At 34.4% G+C, this 21,154-nt stretch overlaps 1 protein-coding gene and 2 non-coding genes across 22 annotated transcripts in view; 1 reads left to right on the top strand and 2 right to left on the bottom strand.

The window, feature by feature from the left end:
- The window catches only part of DNM3 (dynamin 3), a 562,992-nt gene that overhangs the window by 38,303 nt on the left and 503,535 nt on the right, over positions 1-21,154 (bottom strand). For all 20 annotated transcript variants that reach the window (XR_012422750.1, XR_012422743.1, XR_012422754.1 and 17 more), the window contains one exon: positions 493-657. Coding sequence is in view for 16 of the 20 variants with exons in the window: in XM_045396821.2 (XP_045252756.1) it covers positions 493-657 (165 nt within the window). In the remaining 4 variants the exon portion in view is untranslated. The remainder of the gene's footprint in view (positions 1-492; positions 658-21,154) is intronic.
- On the top strand, positions 532-3,337 carry LOC102138416 (uncharacterized). Its single transcript, XR_010580043.2, has 4 exons — positions 532-1,221; positions 1,418-1,545; positions 3,006-3,092; positions 3,217-3,337. It is a non-coding gene; the product is annotated as an uncharacterized protein (transcript).
- On the bottom strand, positions 13,693-13,799 carry LOC123570874 (U6 spliceosomal RNA). The gene has a single exon (XR_006695093.1). It is a non-coding gene; the product is annotated as a U6 spliceosomal RNA (small nuclear RNA).

The following is a 21,154-nucleotide window of genomic DNA, read 5'->3' as shown; positions in this document are numbered from 1 at the left end:
AAGCAAGAACCCCTTTCCCAGGTTAAAATAGCATTCCATAGATTTTAGAAGCTGAAAATAATCATATTAACATAATTTATACATGTGTGTGCACATGCATGCACACGCAGAGGCATAGGAACAAATATATCCTTTGCCTTTAATCTCGAAGTCTAGGAGCCAGGGCATCTGGTTTCATTGCTGGTTTTGCAATTAATTTACATGATGCCCAGGATTATGGTGTTTTTGTTCTGCTTTACTGTGAGCAAACTCATACTCTTCTAGAAGACAGCCAATGGGGAATACCTCAGTCCTATAGCTAGAAGTTTTAAGTTTTCTTCCCTAAGTTCTCTTTCATTGGTCAGTCACATATCACGTGTAAAGGAAAATGATGAATCTGGGTAATAGTATTTCAACTATCCAGAAAATACACAAAGAAACTGAAGATAATATATGCAACTTCCACACTCAGATGGGTTAGAAGTTAAATGGAGGTAGTTTATAATCACTTACGTTATTGATCATAAGGTGCATTATTGTTTTTGGAATTAGATCTCGGATACATTTGTTGATAATGGACATGTAGGAGTCTACGAGGTTGCGAATGGTCTCCACTTGCCTCTCCAATTGTGGGTCCATGGAAAAGTTTTCTGCTTGGCCATTCTCATCATTTTCAGCCTAAAAGAAAAGAAACAAACCATGGATTATCTCGTATTCATTCAGAAGAAAATAAAATGTCAGATGTTATCAGATGATCAACTTCTGATTAGCACACTTGGAGTTTACATCAGTAGATGGTAACATTTTTCTTATTATGCATCCACTGGTTCTGAAAGGAGATGGGGGAACCTGCAGTTATTACTCAATTTTTAGCCTGCCACATTCTAGGGAAAGCAAGTAAGTATTCTAATTCTGAATGAATGTTGAGATGAATAACCAAATAAACAGTGTACCTAACAACATACCTCCAGAGAACAATCTAATCTTAAGCCATTTGCAAGCTGGCCAAAGAATTGAATCCAAACATACGATGCAAATGTAAACCTCTGAGAGGAGTCTCCAGGGATTCTATAGATTAGAAATAACCTTGGCATTGTTCTGGCACTTCTAGGTCTGCTCTGGGATGGATCAGCATTTGGATCCGCCCACATTCAAAGCTAAATTTTGTTGGGCTGGCCTGAAGCCAAAATAAGAGATATAGAAGATAATTTATTCTTCCATGCACTTGCTGGAATTTGTTATGTAAGTTCATGCTTCTGTCATCACTACTAAAGACTGGCTCCATTGTGAAAAACTTACAATTATAACTTCCAACTTGTTATTCTTTGAATAAAACAGAACACATCTATACACAAAGAATTTATTTGTGCAACATGAGAAAAGCATCTGTTTTCTATACTATGAGACTTGACTTAATTAATGTTGGCTTATCCACCAGAGGCTGAGCTGGAATGGCATCTTCATCATTAAGGGCTGACCTATTGGCTTGGCATTGAAATCAATTTAGAACAAATGGTCTCCATTTCAAGTCAGCTTGAACCATCTAAGCCCCAGAACATGACACAGGTATTATTGCTAGTGGTCTGGCTACTTTCTAGCATTTGGAAAGATTTAATTATGAATGTAAAATGGGGAAATAATTTATTGCTTCCATGTAGACATGAAGTACTTTTCTTTGGAAATGTACATACTTTGATCTGCCAGGTTTTCAATCATCCAATCAGTTCTAGGCATAGCACTGTGCTAAATAACTTAACTGGATATTAAATGACAAGCCTTTCCTTTGAATCAATATGCTTGTGTGAAAAGCATATTGATGGGCCACAAAACCAACAATAATGATAGCATTGGTTCTAATCATTTATATAGGCTTCTCTCATTCAGAAATATCTATTGTTCTAAAAAACACATTAAAATAATGCATGCTCAACTCATTTCCCAGTCCTGAGAGCATGACCTCATGATTTGGGACAATAGTATGAGGACATTTCTGAGGCTCCAGTGCATTTTAGGGCCTCCAGGAAAGTCTACTTGTAAGAAACCACAGACCAGAGAAATTCCAAGTTGAGGAGTTAGGAGTTACTACAGCTTGATGATAATGAGGATGATAAAGTGATTATGAAATAAATAAATATATATATATGTATATATAAATGAGAACAGATGATGACCTACAGCTTTCTGAAGAAAACATCTTCTATATAAAGAAATATAAGCCTCCATTAGGAATATAACACGATTCCATTTGTCTCTCTGATCTAAAACATTCTTGGATTTTAGATTTTGCCATTGTGTTTAGCAGTCGCAGGTAATGGCATTTCAGCATAAACCTATTACCACTTCCCAGGAACATTTATTGAGCAAATATTGTATTCCAGGTACTGTGCTATGTACTTTATGTAGATCTGTACCACAGCCAACCCATATAAGAATATATTCAACCTCTGAGAACTGAAATTTGTTCAATAAATGTTAGATAAATATTCTTTTAAGTCAATTTTTTCCTTAGGTATTAAGAAACCAGAACATAGAGTTTCTAGAAAAATTCCTTAAAGTACTGATATTTATAAAAAATAAATGATTGAGTCAAAGGAGAAAAGCAGAATAAATAACATGTTAAATTCATCTCTAGGAATATGAAACACCAAGAAAATTATATTACCATCCACATTTTCATATAGAAACACTAAATTTCCCCATTTTACAGCTTTCTTAACATTTAGCCATGCTTCACTTTTTTGCATATCAAAATAAGCAAAAGCCACTGACTTTCACTTTTTGGAACCAGATGCAATTAGAAAACAAAGTGTCAGAGTGAATAGAGAACTCTGGTTTAATTCTTAGCATTAAAAAAAATTAGAGGCTTTAGTAAATAATCAGTAAAACAATTTGAAATTCTTCTTAGCTTTTGGAAATACTTGCAGACATGTAGTGACATGCAAATCTTAACAATTCTGATAATACAGTGGCCATGATGGGGAGTCACAGAGTTCAGAATGCAAATTTGATTTCTTTCCTCATTTTAGAAAGAAAGAAAGAAACAGTAAACTGCCTCTTCTACCAATGTCTAAGATGAATGGGAAAAATGCATATGAATAGAATTTTTCTTTTACGTGAGTAATTGCAGAGAGCAAACACTCCCTTTTCTCTAGCCCCAGTTCTAACCAAATTCTCCATTGTGCTCTTTTCCGTATGTATATTGTGTATGACTATATTTTTTCTTTGTTTAAATTATAGGATTGCAATAAGGTTCTTTGCAGTTGAAGCACTGAAGTGACAGCTGTTTATCATTATCCTCATCAAGGGAATGTAAAATAAAAATAGTAATTTGTCTCTGATCTTTGAGGCAAAAAAGAATGGTCTGCAAACATTTAACCTTTTATGTGCAGGTTCAATGATGCTGTTTACAAAACGTGAATAATATTGTAGAAACCAGCTTGTTTCTAAAAAATACAATAGACAGGCTTTCCTATTGCAGTTTTTAAAAATAGCTATTGAGAAATCTAATTCAATTTAACCAATAAAAACACCAGCATTGTAAATGTGAAGACATTTATAAAAATTACCATAACTTTCTTTCTCACTAAATTATTCACATAGTATTTAAGAAACAGGCTGTTATATAAAGTTTTACATTATTTAAAACATACTTTTATCACTACTTTTTTTTTTTTTTAGAGACAGAGTCTTGTTCTGTCATCCAGGCTGAAGTGCAGTGGCGTGATCATAGCTGACTGCAGCCTCGAACCCCTGAACTCAAGGGATCCTCCCACATAACTGTAACTACATGCCATGCCCAGCTAATTTTGCTTTTTTTTTAGAGATGGGGTTTTGTATGTTTCCCAAGCTCATCTCAAATTCCTGGCTTTAAACAATGGTCCTACCGCAGCCTCCCAAGTAGCTGAAAATTTTAATTTAAAAGCTTTCTTTTAAAGGTTTACTACTTTAACAGGTGAGGGAATGAAAGTGTTGAATCAGAAATAATTCTCACCATACCTTAGGGCATCTATTATAGAAGCACTGGGCTTGACTGGAATGTCTTTCAGGTGTTTTGTTTTTGTCTTTTCCCTTTCCTTAAATCTCTTATTTAATCATGTCATAGACTTCCTTGAAGACTTTTTCTTAGTAAATCAGGTCATCACTAGGAAAACACTGTTACCATGGTAACGTACCTTTGAATTTTTCCAGCCCTACATTATCAAGAATGGTTTCACTGAAAACCTCTCTCCACTGCCAATCATTCACTTCGAATTTGATGAGGCTGGAAGGGTATGGTTAAGATAGTGTTGATGCTTACCTCACCACAAAAAGTGATCTACAAATACTGTGAGATAAAACATGTGTTTCCAAAAGCTACTGGGATGACTAAATCTAGTCCTATGAGAAATGCCTTATAGATATAAAACAATTGTACTGTCGATCGTGATGAAGGCTCTTTTTGACTGAGAGCGATTCCTTTGCTGCTGTTAATTCTGTAACACCATCATCATAATGTTTACATACTCAAATAGTGAAATACTATAACCACAAGAAAAACCCCAGTAGTTTCATTTGTAAGAAGATAACACCTAAAGATTAGGGGGGAAATGACACAAGAGTAATTTATATTTAGGAATTCTACTTTCATCACCTAAAAACTTGTAACTGTAAAGAAATTTTAAATTATTTTATCCTTTATACTATTTGTTTAACAGGCATTTTTAAAGCTCATTCATTTTAGCATCAGGGTATTAAGGGATTATAAGATCTATGCAATAAAGAACTATGTCTGGTTACAAAGATTGAAACATGGACAAAGGTATGAAACAAAAATCACAGATATTGTGAAGCAAAAATCTCTCAATTGTTTTGTTCTTCAAAATCATTTACATGGATGAGTATAGATACACTATATCAAAGTTAATAAAGTCCTAGAGAAAGCAAGGGCAATAAAATTCAACTAATATGAAAGCAGCATGGGCAGTCATAATAAACTATATAGCAAAATAGTAGCATAGGTATGCAGTTGATCTTATTTACCATATATATATATATATATATATATATATATTTTTTTTTTTTTTTTTTTTTTGAGACGGAGTCTCGCTCTGTCGCCCAGGCTGGAGTGCAGTGGCGCGATCTCGGCTCACTGCAAGCTCCGCCTCCCGGGTTCACACCATTCTCCTGCCTCAGCCTCCTGAGTAACTGGGACTACAGGCACCGCCACCTCGCCCGGCTAGGTTTTTTTTTTTTTTTTTTTTTTGTATTTTTAGTAGAGACGGGGTTTCACTGTGTTAGCCAGGATGGTCTCGATCTCCTGACCTTGTGATCCGCCCGCCTCGGCCTCCCAAAGTGCTGGGATTACAGGCGTGAGCCACCGTGCCCGGCGCCCTTTTCTTTATATTATGAGGCAGAAAATCAAAGTTCAATGTAAATACAATTATACTTGCTTCACATGTAAAAACTTCTTAGTAAAAAATAATGCAATGCATTAAAGCAACCAAAAAAACCACATACAACTGTAAAATTCTGTGAATAGAATCATTTCTTTCTGGAGTACAGAAGAAAAATGAAGCCATTAAAAGAGCAGCTATCATCAGGGGTTTTAAACTTCCCTGAGGTTCACTGAATACTGTAGTTGATAAAGCTGTCACCTACATCCAACTACAGAACTCCCAAAAGGCCTGAAGATAACTTTTTCAACTATTCCTACACATGAATTACTGAGTGCGCCTTCTCAGACATTCTCAGGGCCCAACAGCCTTCGTAGATGATCAAGATAAAAAAAAGACCTGAAGACTGTTTAAGGAAATTTAAGTTAATTTTTGTTAAAAGGAAAGATGAAAGCAAAATCAGAAGAAATTTGCTAGGTTGGGCTGTTGCAAATTTCTTGTTTCCAATATTCAAAGATAGAACGTAAGTGATAATAGCACCAGACCACAGCTGAGTCATCATACAGACAACACGTACATGTCCCAAAGTTGGGGAGCTACTTCCAAAGTTGCCAAAACCAGAACTACTTCTGTCACTGTAAATACTCATAACCAATTAAGAAATAAATTAAAATTTAAAGGAGCTTATCTCAATTTAGGCAAATCTTTAGTTTACAGAAAAATAACTTTATGAAGATGATAAAAATATACTGAGACTTCTGCAACTACCGACATTCAGAGGAAGATTGCTTAAACGAAGATCTATATTCTTGGAGTAATAATCATTGGGTCTGCAGGTTTTTTTCTTTTGTTACTTCTCTCTCTCATTCTTCTGAAATTGAGTGTGTGTGTATGTTGCCTGTTTGACAATCTGCAGGATGTAAAGTACAAAAACACAAAACTATCTTTGCTTCACCCTAATTCTGATATTTACGTTGGCTATCAGATTTGTCTACTTCTTATAAAGTGGCAAAAACTAAGAGAGCCAAGATTGCTTAAAGATCAACAACTATGGCTGCATTTATAATAAAAATTAAAACTATTCTAAGCAAATTTTATAGAAGGATGCAATTATTATTTGAAACAATTCTGTATTATTTTAAATTTTGTAGTGTATCAGATTGTCCTGAGTGCTTTATTAATAAGGTTTGTAAGTATTACGTGAGGTATAAAAGATAAAGCTGATGTTGGTTTTTAAAAGCTTTTTTCCTTAGACTATTTTTAAAGAAATCAGATTGCAACTACTAGTAAACATTAATGAGTTTATAAGTCTAAGTAACTTTTACGATTGGGATCAAGATGTTTCTTTACAAAGCAATAAGGTGACAGTAGACTAAAGATGTGAAATTTGCTAAGAAAGCATTATTACTGTATGTATTTACATTTTCCTTCAAATTTCTCTTTTTTTTTAAGCATGGCTTCAAAATTTCTACAAATACTATTGTTAGTGAGTACTATGTTTTTTCCTCTACCAATTGTTTACGTCTACTTAATCCATATAAACACTTTTAGAATAGATATAATGGCTTCTGAATTAAAGGCGTTTTAGTTAAATGAGCTATTTGATAAAAAGGTGTTTCCTAAAAATCTCATCACAGGCTGGGCGTGGTGGCTTATACCTGTAATCGTAACATTTTGGGAAGCCAAGGTGAGTAGATCACTTGAGCTCATTAATTTGAGACCAGCCTGGGCAATATGATGAAACCTGGTCTCTACAAAAAATTTAAAAATTAGTCAGGCATACTGCTGCATGCCTATAGTTCCAGATATTCAGAAGGCAGAGGTAGGAGGATCACTTGAGCCTGGGAGGCAGAGATTGCAGTAAGCCGAGATCACACCCCGCACTTCAGCCTGGGTGACAAAGCAAGACTCTGTCTCCAAAAAAAAAAAAATTAATTATAAGATTTCATACTACATTGGGGGCCAAATGAATCAAAAGTGATATGGTAACATTATCTATCTAATTTAATATAATTCCTAGCAATATTCTTTAATCACTTATAAACTACCTGGCAATATACATAAAATAGAAAGGGCATGATACATAGTTTTAGAGGTTTCATAAATGAATGCATACAGCTTAAGGTAGCATATAAGATAGCTTCACATAACATCAAGGTGGTATGTTTGATTAAGATAAAAGAGGAATTAAAAATAAATGAAATAATTCTGGATGGTAAATCTTGCTATTTTAATAGAATTCTTGTCAAATTTAATTATATTTTTCATATTATTGTGAATACCATATTCTACCATCTGTAGGAGAATTACCAAATCACAGAAGCTATAAGAAAAACTGGATCATACACCTATTTGCAGCATTCATCAAATACAAGTTTTAAAAATATCCACCTGACTTAGAGAGAATACCCCAAATGCTCAATCCACTTTGGTTTGAGGGAAATGTGGAATAGTGATCAACAGTATGAACTATGGAATTAGATGACCTATATTTATATCTTGACTCTGTCACTAATTAGCTTTGTGACTTTAGTGAAGTTAGTTAAGAAGTTACTCAACCTCTCTAAGCCTTAATTTCTGTGCTTATAAGTGAAGGTAATATACACACATTATACATTTTATAGGGCAGAGCAGATGTGATATCACCAAATGAGAATACAGAAATGGCACTTACCACAGTGTCAGACATATAGTAGTGCTCAAAAAAAGTGAATCATTTTTATTATTTGAGATAAATGATGTAAATGACATAAGCGACATCTGAGTTTACAAAATTTATAAATACGAGCTTGAATTAAAAAAAGAATTCAGAAGGTTCCTTGCAGACAAACTCTCCTTCTTTAGGAGTGTTTTCTAAATCAGAGAAATAAATCAGGCTACAATCTTACTAATGAACGTTTGTGGGTTTATTATACCAAATGTGTCAGATCCTTTGCTACCTATCTGAATATGAGAACACTGACAATCTTCAGAAGCCCTTTCGGCTGTCAGCCCTGACATTTTGCAACTGGGAGAAAAGGAAAGCATACTTAAGTCAAAGCTATTCTGAAATAGCAGGTATTAAAGGAGCACCAATTCTCTGCAAGAATTCAAGAGAATTCTAGACATGCTAGAAAAAGAATAGAGCATTAATGAATGAGAAAGTGGGCTGAAAGTGATGGCTTTGAGAATTATTCCAGAGACTTTGTGATTCAGTAGTGTGTCAAACCCACAGATACAAACACTTCTATTCGTTCTGAAATTACCAGGCTGTCAAGAAAGATATATAGATTTCCTGGTCAAAAGAGAAAAATAATAGCTTTATCTGAAATGTTCCTAGGAAGGCAGACAAAGAAAATAATTAACAGTCTCAGTTTTCAAATGCCTTCACATATACCATCTCAGTAGATCCTCACAACAATCTTTTGAGACACAAGTACAGGGGGAAATAAATGATGTGGTATGGAGTTAGACCAGTTGCTTCTACCACTTACTAAACTCTGGAGTCTTGAGCAGGTTAATTAATCTCTGTGTGCTTCAGTTTTCTCTCAAATAGAGTAATACTACTACCTAAAATATTCAAAGGTTTGTTGTATGGATTAAATAAATTACTAGTGTAGAAATTCAGAAGAGTACCTGGCACAAAATAATCACTCAACAAATGTCAGCTGTTATCCTCTCTTTTGTAGAAAGAAGAAATTAAAGAAAGGGTAAGGGCTATGCCTGAGATCATAAAGGTAGTAAGATCCAAATAGTACTCCAGTCTAATTTTCTTTGTGCACATTTCATCTTCTTTATATACCATCTCACTGCTTTTGCTTATTAGCAACACCAAAATAAAACTTAGTACTAAAAGGGAAATATAGTAGAAAATGGCAAGTTATTTAAAATGAGAACTTTTTCTTATTTTTTCAGCAGGTGATGATACAGTGTTTTGGTGTCCCAAATAAATAAAATCCAGTACTGTCCAATTGAAATATAATGCAAGCCACATTTCTAGTAGCCATATTTTAAAAAGTAACAATGAAGTGTTGAAATTTACCTTAATACTGCCTTTTTTAACCAAATAGGTCCAAAATATTATTATTTTGACAGGTATTATGAGTTGAGTTGTGTCCCCCACAAAATTCATGTTGAAGCCCTAACCAGCAGTCTACAGAAATGTGACTATATTGAGAGATGGGGTTTCAAAAGAAGTAATTAAGTTAAAGTGGGTTCATTAGGATGGGCCCCAATCCAATATAACTGGTGTTCTTATAACAAGAGGCAAAATGGACATGGGCACACACAGAGGGAAGATCATGTGATGACATGAACCAAGAAGAGAGGTCTCAGAAGAAATCAACCTGACGACACCTTGATCTCAGACTTCTACCTTCTAGAATTGTGAAAAATACATTTATCTTGCTTAACCCACCTAGTCTATGATAATTTGTTATGGAATCTCTAGCAAACTAATACAATATGTAATCAATTAATCAAAATAAAATTTATTAATAAGATATTTTGCATTCCTTTCTTGTAGAAAGTATTGGAAATCTAGTGTATATGTTACACTTACAGCACATCATAATTGGAACTAGCCACATTTCTTTCTCTTGCCAAATAGTACTGGCTAGAACTTCTAGTACTATGTTAAATAAGAGTTGAGAAAGTGGACATCATTGTCTTGTTCCAGTTCTTAGAGAAGAAGCTTCCAACTTTTCCTTATTTAGTATCATTTAGCTGTGGTTTTGTCATTTAAGCCCTTTATTGTGTTGAGTTAAATTCCTTCTAATTTGTTGAGAGTTTTTATCATGAAGTGATGTTGAATTTTATAAAATGTTTTTTCTGTATCTATTGAGATTATTACATAGTTTCTGTCCTTCATTCTGTTGATGTGATATACTGCATTTATTGATTTGTATATGTTGAACCATCCTTGCATCCTTGAGATAAATCCCACTCGATTATGGTGTATAATCTTTTTGATGTGCTGTAGCATTCAGTTTGCTAGTATTTCGTTGAGAGTTTTTGCATCTGTGTTCATCAGGGATATTGGCCTGTGGTTTTCTTTATTTTCTTGCATCCTTGTCTGGTTTTGGTATCAGTGTAATGCTGGCCTTATGGAATGAGTTTGAAAAAATTCCCTTCCATTTTCTGAAACAGTTTGAGAAGAATTGGTGTTAATTCTTCTTTTAAGGTTTGGTAGAATTCATCAGCAAAGCCATTTGGTCCTGGGCTTTTCTTTGTTGGGAGACTTTATTACTGATTCAGTTTCATTACTGAATTGTTCTGTTCAAGTTTTCCATTTCTTCCTGGTTCAATCTTGGTAGCTTGTATGTGCCCAGGAATGTATCCATTTCTTCTAGGTTTTTGAATTTTTTGGTATATAATTGTGCATAATACTCTAATAATCCTTTGTATTTCTGAAGTATCAGCTGTAATATTTCTTTTTTGTGGTATCAGTTGTAATGTTTCATTTTTTCACTTTGGATTTTATTTATTTGGTTCTTTTTTTCTTAGTTTAGCTAACGGTTTGCCAATTCTGTTTATCTTTTCAAAAAACCAACTTTTTGTTTCCTTGATCTTTTGTATTGTTGTTTTAATCTCTATTTCTGTTCTGATCTTTATTATTTCTTTCCTTCTTCTAATTTTGGGTTTGGCTTATTCTTGCTTTTCTAGTTCCCTGAAGTGCATCATTAGGTTGTTTATTTGAAATCTTTCTACTTTTCTGATGTAGGTGTTTATTGCTATAAACTTTCTTCTTACTACTGCTTTTGCTGTATTGCATAGGATTTGATATGTTTATATTTTCATTTGTTTCAAGAAAATTTTTAAAGTACTTCTTAATTTCTTAATTTACCCTTTGGTTGTTTTGGAGCATGTTGTTTAATTTACATGTAATTGTTCAGTTTCCAAAGTTCCACTTGATGTTGATTTCTAGTTTTATTCCATTGTGGTAAGAAAATATATTTCATATGATTTTGATTTTTAAAAATTTGTTGAGACTTGTTTTGTGGCCTAACATATTATCTATCCTGGGGAATGTTCCATGTGCTAATGAGAAGAACACATATTCTGTAGCTATTACATGGAATGGTCTGTAAATGTCTGTTAGGTCCATTTGATTTATAGTACAGTTTGAATCCAATGTTTCTTTGCTGATTTTATGCCTAGGTGATCTATCCAATGCTGACAGTGGGGTATTGTAGTCCCCAGCTATTATTGTATTGAGATCTATCTCTCCCTTTAGATCTAATAATACTTGCATTATATAGCTGGGTGCGCCACTGTTAGGTGCATATATATTTACAATTGCTATATTTTATTGATGAATTGACCTCTTTCTCTCTCTCTCTCTCTCTATATATATATATATGTGTGTGTGTCATTGTATATCTATAACATATATGTGTGTCATAATATATTATATATTATATAATTATAATTATATATTAATATAATATACTATTACATATAATATATAATATATACATTATACATTATATATTATATATTATATATACATTATATAATTATATATTACATATAATATATATTTATATATTATATGTTATATATAATTTTATATAATATATATTATATAATTACATATATAATTACATATATTATATGTAATTACACATATTATATATTATGACACATATATATAAACACACACATATAATATATACATACAATGACACACATACATATATAGAGAGAGGTCAATCATCAAGAGGACATAGCAATTGTAAATACATATATAAAAAAGTCATTTTATATATATATGTCATTATATATACTGACACAATGACTTTCTATCTCTTCTTCACAGTTTTTGACTTAAAGTCTATTTCATCTGATATATGTGTAAGTACTGTTAACAAAAACATACTCGAGACTGGGTAATTTATAAAGAAAAGTGGTTTAATTGACTCCAGTTCAGCATGGCTGGGGAGGGCTCAGAAAACTTACAATCAAGGCAGAAGAGGAAGCAAATATGTCCTCCTTCACATGGCAACAGCAAGAAGAATGAGAGCCAAGCAAAGGGGGAAGACCCTTATAAAACCATCAGATCTTGTAAGAACTTACTCTCACGAGAATAGCATGGGGGAAACTACCCCCATGATTCAATTACCTTCCACCAGGTCCCTCCCAAGATGTGGGAATTATAAGAACTATAATTCAAGATGAGATTTGGGTGGGGACACAGCCAAAACACATCAGTACTCCTGCTTATTTTGGGTTTCTGTTTGTATGGAATATATATTTTCATTCCTTCACTTTCAGTCTATGTGTATCTTCATAGGTAAAGTGAGTTTATTGTAGGCAGCATATAGTTGGGTCTTCATTTTTAACCATTCAGCCAGTTTATATCTTTTAACTGGGGAATTTAATCTACTCACATTCAAGGTTATTATTGTTAGGTGAGGAGTTAATCTTGTCATCCTGTTTATTTTCTCATTGTTTTGTATATCCTTTGTTTCTGTTTTTCCTCTCTCATGATTTATCTTTGCAGTTTGGTGGTGTCCTGACATGATAAGATTGAATTCCTTTCCCTTAATCATTTGTCTGTCTGCTCTATGAGTGAGTTTCATACTTTTGCATGTTTTTATGATGGTAGAATTATCATCTTTTTGCTTCCATGTGTAGGACTTCTTTAATAATTTTTTGTAATGCTGGTCTAGTGGTGATGAATTTCCTGTTTTTGTTTGTCTGGGAAAGACATTATTTCCCCTTCATTTCTGAAGTATAGATTTTCTGAGTATAGTATTCTTGGCTAATGTCTTTTTTTTTTTTCTTTCAGTGCTTTGAATTTATCATCCCATTCTTTCCTAGCTTACAAGGTGTCTGCTGAGAAATCTAATGTTAGCTAAATGGGGATTCCCTTATCTGTGACTTAACACTTTTCTCTTGCTATTGTGGGAATTCTTTGTCTTTGACTTTTGACACTTTGACTATAACATGATTTGGAGAGGACCTCTTTGAACTTAATGTATTTGGGCTTTTGAGTTTCCTGGATCTAGATATCCATATTTCTTCCAAGACATGCATAGTTTTCAGCTATTATTTTATTAAATAGGTTTTCTATGCCTTTCCTGAAATTCTTATACTGTGAATATTTGCTTACTTAGTGGTGTCCCAATAAGTCCTGTAAGCATTCTTAATTCTTTTTTACTTTGTTTTTCTTTTTTTCTGACTGGGTTATTTCAAAATACTCATCTTCAAGTTTAAAAATTCTTTCTTTTGGTTGATCTAGTCAATTATTGAATCTTTTCATTGTATTTTTTATTTCAGTCATTGAATTCTTCAGCTCTAAAATTTCTGTTTAGTTCTTTTTTATAATATGTATCTCTTTGTTAAATTTCTCATTCAGAAAAATATGAAATGCTTCCTGAATTTGCCTGTCATTCTTGTGCAGGGGCTGTGTTAATTTTTTCTATATCTTTCCAATTTTAGTATATGTGCTACACAAATGAGCACCCATGAATGATTTTCTAACTTGAAGGTTTTCCAGACATTCAGCTAGGTTCTGATATTAACTTACTGGCCATTTGGTTGCTCATGAATATTCTAATCACAGAGACAAGACTCTTCTCCCTGAAATCAGATAAATTTGCTAATAATCAACATTTCACTGAAAAGGTTTTTGGTGGGCTAACACTAAATTTCTGAATTAAATTGATATTGGGGAAATCCTGTGGAGTTTTCTTTGTATTTAGTTGGTTTTGTTTTGTTTCTTTAAATCAAGGACTACTTTAGCATGTTTATTTATTCATTTTTTAGTTTTTTTAGAAAAAGGGCCTCGCCCTGTTGCCCAGGCTGCAGTCAGGTAGTGTGATCATAGCTCACTTGAACTTCTGGGATCAACTAATCCTCCTACCTCAACTTCCCAAGTAGCAGGTTACAGGTGAATGCTACCATGCCCAGCTAATTAAAGAAATGTTTTTAGAGACAGGGTCTTGCTATGTTGCCCAGGCTGGTCTCAAACTCCAGTCTTCAAGCAATCCTCCTGCTTAAGCCTCTGAACTAGGTGAGATTACAGGCATTAGTCACTTTATCTGGCACTAGCATGTCTGAATGTATAGCCGTTGAAGGTCGATGTTACCTGGAATATAATCCAGTTTTTAAAGCCATTACTTTTATGACAAATCCTGTATCTTTAAAGATTATGACTTCTCACGTACAGTGTTTGGTTATTTTTTACTCTTCTCTATGCGCTCATCTACAGGATGTGCAACTCACAGATGTGCTTGCTATATAGTCTTTAGGTATAAACAGGCAAAACACAGAATAGGCTTTACATAACTGTCTAAAGTATTGCTTTCTCACCTTGGGGTTTATGGAAGTATTTCTGGGGATAAGAAATTTTTAAATGACAATTTAAACTTTTTTTGTTCTCATTTTATTATAATCTTTTAAAAATGCAATGACATCAATGTCTACATTATTTTCATTTCATGCATGAATATTTCAGTTGGTATTTCCAAAAGATAAAAATTCCTTTTCAAAAATCATAATCACATTGCCATTATCACATCAGAAATATTTAACAAGAATTTCTTAACATCAATGACTACTTTAAAAATATTTTATTTGAGAAATTTTAAATATATGTAGAAGTAGATAGAATAGAAAGAACAGTACAAATTAATCTCTCGTTACTTAACTTTAACAATTCACCACATGGCCAACCTTGTTCTGTCTATACTTCTCAACTATTTTGAGGCAAACTTAGACATCACATAATTTTATCTGTAAATATTTCAGTGTATAATCTTAAAAGATAAGAACCCTTAGAGAACATAAACACCATATTATTTTATTATCTAAAATATTAATAATTTTTTAACATTATCATATATTTAGTGTTCATATTACACTTCCCCAATTGTCTTTAAAAATGTTTTTAAGTTTATGTGTTTGAGTTTGAATTGAAATAAGTCCATATACTGTGTATATTAGTTCATTCTTGTGTTGTTATAAAGAAATACCTGAGACTCAGTAATTTATAAAGAAAAGAGATTTAACTGGCTCAGGACTCTGCAGGCTATATAGAAAGCATGATACTAGCATCTGCCAGGCTTCTGGGGAGGCTTCAAGAAATTTACAATCATGGTGGAAGGTGAAGGGGGAACAAGCACTTCACAGTAGCAAGAACAGTAACAAGAGAGGGAATAGGGAGGTGCCACATACTTTTAAATGATCAGATTTTATGAGAACTCACTCACTGTCACTAGGACAGTACGAAGGGGAGATGATGCTGAAACATTCATGAGAAATCCATCCCCATAATCCAATCACCACTCACCAGGCCCCACCTCCTACATTGGGGATTACAATTGACATGAGATTTGGTGGCGATACAGATCCAAAACATGTCACTGTGATTGGTAGATATTTCTCTTATGTCTATTTTAATCTTCAGACTTCTCCATCTCTCTATTTCTTGCTCTTGCAATTTGTTGTTATTAAAAATATTTTTTGTCCTGTAGATTCTGTCCAATCCCCCAGTGTGGATTTGGCTGATTGCATCCCCTGCATATCATTTGATATGTTCTTCCACTCCTTGTATTTCCTATAATTTGGTATTTAGATCTGGTGGCTCAATAATTACTCCTTAACTGCCTCTTTTTGAGTTAGAAAAAGGCATCTACTTCAAAACTGACATGCAAACTAGATACTAATGTTGTACAGCAGAAAATGACCCCTTTATATACAGTGTAAACATAAGTTCCTTTTGTACTTGTAGAGTCTATCTTGGTCTAAAACAGTTTATTGAAGCATAGATAATTATTACAACTAACCCAGGCTATATATTAAACATTTAACATATGATGAGACATGCACTAGGTTTCTTTGGATATTAAAGGGAAAGTCACCGCACACTTTGTGCACCTAAGAAGTTTACCCTGTATTTGGTGAGGAGCCCATCAACAGGCCAAAAACAATGTGTCATAAAGATAGCATGTAATATGAACTAAGTGGTATGGTATAGCCTCTAAGTGTAATTAGCTTTTCAAGAGAGGAGAGTTTTCTAGAGATTTCAGGAGTCAGGCAAGGCTATGGGAAGAGAGTGAGTGAGATTTGGCTTGGTTGTATTGGGACATGCAGTCCTTTAGAAAGCATCTAGGTAAGGGAAACAAATGGAATGGAGGTGGAAATTAGTTTGATGTGTTTGGGAAAATACTGGGGAGGGCATGGTAACAAATATGTTGAGTAGAAGAATATATGGCTGAATTGCAAAATGAGTAGTCAGATCGTGGAAAACTTGGGTTAGGCTAAGGAGATGAGATGAAATGTGGTGGACTTGAAAGGTCACCAGAAAGGATGTGCTCAAGCATTGTTTTAGGAAGATTAGTATGGCAACTGCAGGCTGAATTTATTTAAGGAGAGTGAGACTGGAAGCAGGGAGATCAATTATTGTCTTTAGTAAGAAACTATGTGTGAAGTCTGGATCAAGTGGGTTGCTATAAAAATGGAGAGGTAACAGTAGATCATAAAGGCATTCTAAAGAAGAAATTATTTGAAAATTGTGACAGAATGGATACAAAATCTATTAAGAGTAAAATAATATGCTCAGATGTCCAGCCTTGAAGAATGATATGGTGACTTCATTGACTGGGGCAAATAAACGGAAGCAGAGAAATTGGTTTTTATGGGAAAAAAATGAATTTTTTTTTAGTAAATTTTGTAGATGCAAAGGACGTATCTGGTGGCAACTGGAATCACAGAATGAGCATTCAGAAGTCACAACAGAAAATGTAGATTTAGAAATCTTTCATACAGAATTGGAAGCTGGAGCCATAAGAATAGAAAAGATTCTTAAAGGCAATGAGTGTACAGCAAAAAAAAAAAAAATTCTCTTTGTGTTTAGCAAAGTGCCTGGCCTAGTGTGAGTACTTAGTAAATGCTTTCAGAATGAAAGAATAAATAAGGGAATGAAACAAGAAAGAGAGGAAGGAAAGTATTCGGGGATGGATATTCACAGTTAAGGAGGTGGAAGAAGGGTGAGCAAAGGAGACCATAAAGAGTGAAAAAAAGGTGAGGAGAGTTCAAAGATCATGCAACACCCCAGGCTACTTTATATAAAAGCTTTCAAGAAAAAGGCAGTCATTAACAGTGCCACCAGATATTGCTGAGGGGCTAAATAGAATGAGGGCTGGCCAGTGGCTTTGTCTGAATGATGTAAGAATCTTTAACAGAACTTTTCTGTGGGGATGGGGGTTTGTGGATATGATTAAAGGGGGGCCAGTAGCTGGATTAGGAGGGTGAAATGGATAATGTGGAAAGGGGGCTGAAAGAAAGTATAAGTCATACTGTGAAAGTTTGGCAGAAAAATGAAGGGAATGGCACGGTGTTTATCAAGATATAAGGGTTGGGTCAAAGATGTTTCTTTTAGGCCAGGCAAGACGCGTATATATGAAGTTTAAAAAGAAGCCAGAAGGCAAAAGACTAAAGACACTAGAAATAACAACAAACAAATAAGATTCAGTATGCCGTAAAGGAGAAATATTCAGAAAGATTCACCTTCCATGCCATATTCCAGTTATACCAGACCTTTTGCTATTTCCAAATCAAACCATGCACATCACGACCTGGTGCCTTTAGCCATGTTGCGCCTTTGAATCTGAAAGCCCTTTTGCCTGATATTTGTTTGCTAAAATCTTTTCATTATTCAAGACCTGGCCCAAACGATCCCTCCTTCCTAGACCCTCATAGCTTATTAAATATTTCTTATCGTTAAGACTTTATACCCTTTTCGTGTATTATTGTTAATTGCTTTCTAATAGGTCTTCTCCCCTGTATTATTACACACAGTTTGTACTCAATCATATTTAATAAGTGAAAGTGGAATTTTTCTTTTTAACAATTTAAAGGAAGAATAAGAAGAGAATGGTAGAAGAATCTTCAGCTGAGGTAAAGATAAAGGTAATGGGCAGCTTCTTCTGCTTGACTTCTCTATTCTCTTAAGAGGTGACATTCTGGCCTACAGGAAAAGTGAGGGACAGATGTGATGGAAGATCATTTCTGGAGCAGGTGATTGGCTAGTCACAAAGAGGTAAGTAAAAGGAGGGCAGGGTCTTATAAGTGTTGGGTATTTGCAATGGTCCGGATTTCACAGCAAGTTTTCTTTTACTAAGTATTCACGGTTGGAAGGACAGAAAAAGCATAAAGACCTAGCATCAATGACTTGTGTAGAGAGCTTCACCGTAATCACTAATAAACATTTAACATGGAGAGGTGGCTATTGCAGAACGATGTCACAGACAACACTGAGATGCCAAGCAGGGAGCTCAGGGTAAGGAGAGAACCTAACACTACTTGTCAGGTCAAGACTCTCAACTTTGTTGCTGGGAGAATTACCTGGGATGGTTTTAAAGACTATCGATACCTGGGCTTGACCCTCAAAGATTATGATTTAATTGGTCTGGGGTGAAGCCAGGAGCATTTGAATTTTTTAAGTGCTCCAGTTTGAGAACACTGCAGTAAAGAGATATAGGTCTGGGAAAAGCAGAGGAGTTCAGTGATTGGAGGTTCTACTGAGGATAGAGTACAGGATGAAATAAAAAAGCTATTTATGGTCTCAGGCCTGAAAATTCCCAGGAAAAAGAAGTGTCTGACTTAGCGTAAAAGAAAGTATCTATGTTTTAACATTCAAATGGGATCTCAGCTAGTTTCTACTAGACAGACATCACCATTCCCTCATTCCCTGACAGTCATAATTGGCACTAAGGTAGGCAAATGGTTGAACGGGAAAGGAGAAGTTACGAAGCTTTCTTCTAGTCTCTACTTTAAAAAGAAAGTTTCCTCTCCCAGATAAGCCTTACTGGTTCTTTCTGAGACCCAGTGAAACTGAGAAAAAGTGCAGAAGGGACACAGGATGCTCAGGAAATCCCACAGTGGGCCAGACCCAAGGTCAGCCACCCCAGTAAGTCTCAAGAGGCATCCTGTGTGGGAGCTCAAAGCTGCTCTCTGACTTCTGTTGTAAAAGTCAGGTATAGCCCCAGTTTTCTTAGTAGCCATTTGTGGCTCTCATTCATAAATCCGGCTAAAAGATTTCTGAATTCATTTACATTTCCTGCCAGTCCCACCTTTTGGGACTAATGAGTTCCACAAGTTTATAACCTGCTATGTGAAGTAGATTTCCTTTCATTTGCCCTAAACTTACTGCACTCTGTTTTAAAGAGTGCCTTCCTTGTCCTAAGAAGAAAATGTAAACAGAATTATAAGATGAGGACAGATGATTGGCTAAAGTAAGCAGGGCAGAAAAAGAGCAAGGTGTTACAAGCAACCGCAGACTACCTTAAATCCATAGGGTAGTTTTCAAAGGCAAACATGGCTGGAATGCATGATCTGGAGGGGAGCTGGGTGTGCTACACAACAATAGCTCCATTGTTCTTAGTACTGGTTAGACCCTTGCAGGGGCTCTACTCAAGCATTCTGCTTGAGGCTCTACTGCTCAAATGAAAGGGAGAGCTTGAATATTTAGCAGATATTAAGAAAACTGATTAAAATACTGGAAGTGAAACCTGGAGGAAAAAGTAAACAAATTTGGATGTCTCAGGGTATAGAAGAGAAAGTTATTCTATATAAAAATAGTAGGATACTATGTATAAAGTAAAAAATAGTTTTTTTACATTTGAATTAAAGCACAAAGAGGAGTCAAAATGTATCAGATGATGATTTAGCTTTGCAATAAGAAGGAACTTCCTGACACTTATTATTATATGTAAGACCAAGTGGAGATAGAACACTTTGCATTTTATTTTGTTTTGAATTTTCATAATTCCAAAATGATTTGGGGTTCATCTTGCCTTTGTACATCCCTCAGTGGATTATAAAGATAGCTAAATGAGTTATTTACTCAGAGGGATATGGTAATATTGAATTAGGCATCTTACAAAATAAATAAATTTGTGATGAAAATATTAATACATACACTTTTAAAAACTACAAGGAAACAACTATTTTTTTAAAATCAATTTTAGTGTGCTAAAGTAGACTAAATAGTAGACTAAACTATCTGTTGCATTTTTTTTCCTCCAAGGTCATAGTATACAGTTGATTATAGGAAAGTCTTGTGTTTTAATGGAAAATAGGGCAAAGGTTATATGCAACAGGAATCCAGTCATGTGGAGCTTGCAGAACGCAGGTTAGGCTCATAAAACTGCTCATTAAAATGCTGTGTTCTGAAGCAAAAGCAAATAAATGAGCTCAGGGAAAAGAGCCGCAGAAAATTGTCTAGAAATATTTCCATGAAAGACTGTGAAAATAGTCCCTCCCAGTCATAAGAAATGTGCAGATATTGCTTATACAAATAGCCTACACTTAAAAGACTTTTAAATACCGTCCCTGAAATGCTGGTTTTGACCTTCTGCCAAGAGCTACTTAATGTTTTTTTTTTAATTTTTTTATATTTTTCTGAATAGACTGTATGATGAGTAAAAAATAAAAAGGCATATACACCAGAAGTTTTTAAAACAGCATGAGAAGAACAGCTTGGTTATTAACCCCTACTCCAAACTGTAGTTTAAACTTAGCAAGTTCACAAGTTCTACAATGGTTTTAAATGCCAATCTCAAATTAAATTAAGACCAAAAAAAAAAAAAAATCTTCCAGATTTAAAGGGATCCCTGATTCTCTACATTTTACTATCTTGCAGTAGAGAAAACATAGGTTGAGGAATCTAAAAAAAAAGTAACAGGAATGGCTTGCTGGCAAAATAATGAACAGCAAGAAGACTTCTAAGAAGACAGCCCCAAAGCAATTCAGACAGACCATGCTTACACAACGGCTGGCTGGTCTATAAGGCCTCAAGCCAAAAACAACAACAG

Source organism: Macaca fascicularis, chromosome 1 (assembly GCF_037993035.2).
Source record: "Macaca fascicularis isolate 582-1 chromosome 1, T2T-MFA8v1.1".
NCBI lineage: Eukaryota > Metazoa > Chordata > Mammalia > Primates > Cercopithecidae > Macaca > Macaca fascicularis.
This window is presented reverse-complemented; position numbering and strand designations above follow the sequence as displayed.